The sequence below is a fragment of the Engraulis encrasicolus genome, unplaced genomic scaffold (genome assembly GCF_034702125.1).
Source record: "Engraulis encrasicolus isolate BLACKSEA-1 unplaced genomic scaffold, IST_EnEncr_1.0 scaffold_25_np1212, whole genome shotgun sequence".
NCBI lineage: Eukaryota > Metazoa > Chordata > Actinopteri > Clupeiformes > Engraulidae > Engraulis > Engraulis encrasicolus.
This window is the reverse complement of record NW_026945544.1, coordinates 1,917,265-1,922,264: the sequence shown is the minus strand read 5'-3', so window position 1 is coordinate 1,922,264 and position 5,000 is coordinate 1,917,265. Positions and strand designations below refer to the sequence as shown.

The following is a 5,000-nucleotide window of genomic DNA, read 5'->3' as shown; positions in this document are numbered from 1 at the left end:
GCACACGCACGCACGCACGCACGCACGCACAGCTGTTTCCCTTGCATGTGTAAAATCTGACATCTCACTTTCTGCATGAATCCTCCCGTGCCTCTGAACAGATGCAGCCACAGCTGGCTGGGACACTGAAACTCGCAGTCCACCCAAAACATCCCACCCGTTCAACAGTAACTTGGCCCATCAAAACCGAGCCTTTCCTACATACCCTATCCTTCCCTACATGCCCCATACACTACATGCGAAAGCAACCCACTCCACACTCTTCCCAAGTGTGTGTACTGTATAGCAACTCATTCTCGAAAGCTTAGTCGTTAGTCAGTTCGCCACTTGGCTAGTTGACAACGATAAACTGCATTCCTAACAACAAAGTAGCTAACGTAGTTATATGGTAATGCTACCATAACTGTCCCTACCCTAACATCCCCTTGTCTTCCATACTCTACCCTCCTCCCACTGCAGGAACCGTCCCTGTTCTCCCCTGAGCTGCTCCTGAGTTTGGAAGGGTAAACAGAGCTGCTCTCCCCCTAGGGATGGATGGAATGTGAGCGTCATTGTTGCTGGTGAATATCCACTCTGGTTGTGCACAGTGCCATCGGCTGTGCAACAGTGCTGTGCTGTGTGCAGTAGCCATGTGAAAATGATCTGTGCTTGGGAGTGTGTGCGCATGTATTAAAGCCTATTACTATGCTCTACTGAATGGCATGAACTGCAGTATGCAAACCTTGTGTGGAAAGAGTCTGTTTGTGAGTGTGCATGCATGTATTTAAGCCTGTTTGTGAGTGTGTGTGAGGGAAACGTTTACCCTCTTGGGCACTGCTCAAAAGTGTGTGTGTGTGTGTGTGTGTGTGTGTGTGTGTGTGTGTGTGTGTGTGTGTGTGTGTGTGAGTGTGTGAGTGTGTGTGTGAGTGTGTGAGTGTGAGTGTGTGAGTAAAGCTGCATCTCCAGGTCATTGTGATTGCGTGTGAGAGAAAGAGAAATGGAGAAAGAGAGACAAGATGTTTGTATGTGTGCATGTCTATGTGCATGAGTCTGCATATGAGTGAGTGCTTGGTGCATGAGCCTGGATACGTTTGTGTTTGTGTTTGTGTGTGTGTGTGTGTGTGTGTGTGTGTGTGTGTGTGTGTGTGTGTGTGTGTGTGTGTGTGTGTGTGTGTGTGTGTGTGTGTGTGTGTCTGTGTGTGTGTGTGTGTGTGTGTGTGTGTGTGTGTGTGCCGAGCGCTCACCATCTTGCCGCGCTGCTGTGCGGACCGCGTCTCCCGCAGCGTGAAGACGTTCCCGCAGACGGAGATCTCCCTCCAGACGCCGGGCTTGGAGTCCTCCGTGAAGCCGTTGCGAGGGTGCATCACCAGCACGCCGTTCGTCGTCAGGCCATCCATCTGGCCGTCAGACGTCTTCCACTTCGCTGCCTTCTCCTGGGGGATGGTGAGAGGGAGAGAGAGAGGGAGGAAGAGGGGCAGAGAGAGAGGGAGGAAGAGGGGGAGACAGAGACAGAGCCATACAGAGGAAGAGAGAAAGAGGGAAATATACAGACAGAGAGATAGATGCAGACAGAGTGAAATGAGTGAAAAAGAGACAGAGAGAAAGAGAGACAGGGGGAGACACAGAGAGAAAACAAGATAGAGAGAAGGACAGCGAGAGAGTGAAGAAGAGAGAGAGTGAATGAGAGAGAGAGTTTGAAGGAGAGAGAGAGAGAGAGAGAGAGGCAAAAGAGTCGAGGTCAGTGATGACATGATGGTATGATTGCGATCCATCCAATCGGAGCTCAAGCTGAGTTCACTCAGTTCTTCAAGAATCTTGGCAGACATCATGGAATAGCCACTGTTCCCAGTCCAGCAACTTGTTGGATCAAGATGTTCATGAAGGACACACACACAGACAGACACCGGCACAGCTGAGAATAAGGTACCCCAAGGAAAAGGTTGAGAGTTGAACACACACATGTGAGCACGCACGCACACACGCACGCACACAGACAGACACACACAGGTGCATTACCCCGAGGAAGATGTTCTTTGAGGAGTCGAAGCCGGCGGCGTAGATGCGGGCGTTGTAGGGGGGCGTGCGCTGGCACATGATGCGGCAGGCGAAGCGCGAGATGGTGCTCTGGACCGACTGGGTGTCCGCGTTGCTCTGGCTGCCCGGCACCGTGTCCGTCACTACAAAGTCTATGGGACTCTCCGTGGAACGCCCGATCTAAAGGGAGAGAGAGAGAGAGAGAGAGAGAGAGAGAGAGAGAGAGAGAGAGAGAGAGAGAGAGAGAGAGAGAGAGAGAGAGAGAGAGAAAGAGAGAGAGAGAGAGAGAGAGAGAGAGATAGAGATAGAGATAGAGATAGAGATAGAGATAGAGATAGAGAGAGAGAGAGAGAGAGATCCAGAAAGATAAGTAGAGTGGGTGGGCAGAGAGAAAAAAAGGGAGCATGGAAGACAAACGTTACAAACGGGCCTGGACACTCCTTCACCCTCACAAGGATAGGATGTACTACAAATCATCAAACAGAGTCCTATAGAACTCTTTTTTTAATTAAAGGGCAACATTAACCCATTGTGTTCTGGAGACACTTATACGCTGCATTCAGGTTCTTGAGATTTGAGCTGTTTTATTACAAAATAATTTAGAGCTGAATGAACACATTATAATGCAAAATGAGGGTCGCTTTTAAATGCAACTTATTTGGAATTTGTATGTGCTTCAGAGGCTGCGATATTTAGGATTTAATAGGCAGAGGGCACCCTTTCCCAAAAAGGGCTTAGGACAAAATGGGTTAAAACAGTAAGGTCCCTTGCTGTGAACAAAGCCTGGTCTATCACGACCGTACCAGAAAGGTAGCCAGGCCATGCCCTCCTAGTGACGCAACGCCTTTGGAGTTGCTTCTAGTCAGGCAAAGACCAATGTAAATACCATTTCTGATCTCCAGAAAAATTGGGAAGTCCTCCCACTTTGTCGAGAAGCAAACAACCTGTAGCAAACCTAGGGAGGCAGGTCAACCATGCCGTTTGGGAAACGTTAATTGTTATGCTCTTGGTCAGACCAAGTCTCGAAGAGATTTGAAAGTCGTTGATAATTAGGCTACCAGAGAGGTAACCTGGGGGTAGGAAGTAGGTGGGCCTAGTCTAAAATGCTAAGGTTATTTTTTTGTACTACCAAAACGACACATGTTGCACACTGACCAGTGATTGGGCGCCCGTGGCCGGTGGTGTATGCACAATACAACAGTCTGTTGGCTTGATTCGTAAGGCTGTTGGTGGAGAGGAGACCCCTGCTGCTGTTCCCAGCATTCCCTCTGATTACTGACAGCTGAGGGGAAGCAGAGTGTGTGTGTGTGTGTGTGTGTGTGTGTGTGTGTGTGTGTGTGTGTGTGTGTGTGTGTGTGTGTGTGTGTGTGTGTGTGTGTGTGTGTGTGTGTGTGTGTGTGTGTGTGTCGCCCTTCAGTCACCTGATACACTCTACCGCCCAGCACAGAACAGCATAGCAGCTCTCTCTCACCTCATCAACAGAAAAAAAGCAATGTACAGCAAAAAACATGGCAGGTGATTACTTAAAGGGGTATGCCACTATTTTGGGGCTTAATACAGTTAAAATCGTTGGCCAGAGTTTATAAAGGTGGTAAAGTGTCTTATTTTTCATGTAAGCCGTTGTCTTGCTTTAAGACAAGTTAAAAGAGGGAGTATGTCGCTAAGCTAGTGAAAGTCAATGGATCCGTGTAGCATGTAGCATACCCCTTTAATGGTGTGCGTTTGTGCGTGTGCGCGAGAGAGTGAGTGCGTGTGTTTGTGTGCGTGTGAGAGAGAAAGAGAAAGAAAGAAAAAGAGAAAGAGAAAGAGAGAGAGAGAGAGAGAGAGAGAGAGAGAGAGAGAGAGAGAGAGAATGGAGACTTGTGTTGACCTCTGTGTCATTGTGTGTGTGTGTGTGTGTGTGTGTGTGTGTGTGTGTGTGTGTGTGTGTGTGTGTGTGTGTGTGTGTGTGTGTGTGTGTGTGTGTGTGTGTGTGTGTGTGTGTGTGTGTGTGTGTGTGCGCGAGTTCTGTGTGTGTGCGTGTGTGACATGCATATAGTGAAGGCCCACCACAATAAAGTGCTAGCACACTGAGGCCACTGTAAAGGCCTGGGCGGAAGGGGGAAGCATTGCATTACATTGCATTACATTTAGCATACACTTTTGACTAAAGTGACCCACAAGGCATTAACCCATCATAATCACATACAGGTGCACCACGAGTGGAACAGGGAAAAGCTTCTATTCTAGTTTGTGTGTTTTTCAATATGGATGTCTTTGCCTGGGTGCCTGTGTGCGTTCTGTGCTCGTTTGTGACTGTACGTGTTTGTGTACATGAGACAGTAGGAGCATGATAAGACAATTCAATTTAGCGGTGCTGGCTGTTTCATTCCTAGCAAGGTAATGGGATAATTGTGTGTGCGTGCCTTGGCACAGCGGAGTGCTGCACCCAAGACATACCACCAGAAATTGGGAGAGAGAGAGAGAGAGAGAGAGAGAGAGAAAGAGAGAGAGAGAGAGAGAGAGAGAGAGAGAGAGATAGAGAGAGAGAGAGAGAGAGAGAGAGAGAGAGAGAGAGAGAGAGAGAGAGAGAGCACAAAAAGAGAGACCGTAAAAAGAAAGCCAAATGACTAGAAGGAGGTAGGAAAGAGATGAAGAGAGAGCAGTGGTCAAGATTAGACAGAGCATCTATACTAGTGATTCTCAACGAGGACATTACAGGGGGGCGGGGTTTAGTTACCATTGAATTGCATTAGTCCATTTTATGTTTCAATACTAAGGGGAGGTGTTGGTAGGATTATGATGAGGTCAAGGGAGGCGTTGGGAGGCTTATGATGAGTTCGTGGGGGCGTTTGGTCAAAAAAGGTTGAGAACCACTGATCTATACCACACCAGGGAAGGTAAGAGACAGTGAGAGAAAGTAAGAGGAAGGAGGAGAGAGAGAAGGAGGATGCGAGATAGCTATGTACAGAGAGATTGATAGATGGAAAACTGATAGCTATGGAAAA

At 48.2% G+C, this 5,000-nt stretch overlaps 1 protein-coding gene across 1 annotated transcript in view; it reads right to left on the bottom strand.

Annotated features, from left to right (window-relative positions):
* The window catches only part of peli1b (pellino E3 ubiquitin protein ligase 1b), a 44,984-nt gene that overhangs the window by 15,709 nt on the left and 24,275 nt on the right, over nucleotides 1-5,000 (bottom strand). Inside the window, exons 4-5 of the mRNA XM_063192830.1 lie at nucleotides 1,996-2,193; nucleotides 1,224-1,412 (exon numbers count right to left, since the gene is read on the bottom strand). Of these exons, the coding sequence (XP_063048900.1) occupies nucleotides 1,224-1,412; nucleotides 1,996-2,193 (387 nt within the window). The remainder of the gene's footprint in view (nucleotides 1-1,223; nucleotides 1,413-1,995; nucleotides 2,194-5,000) is intronic.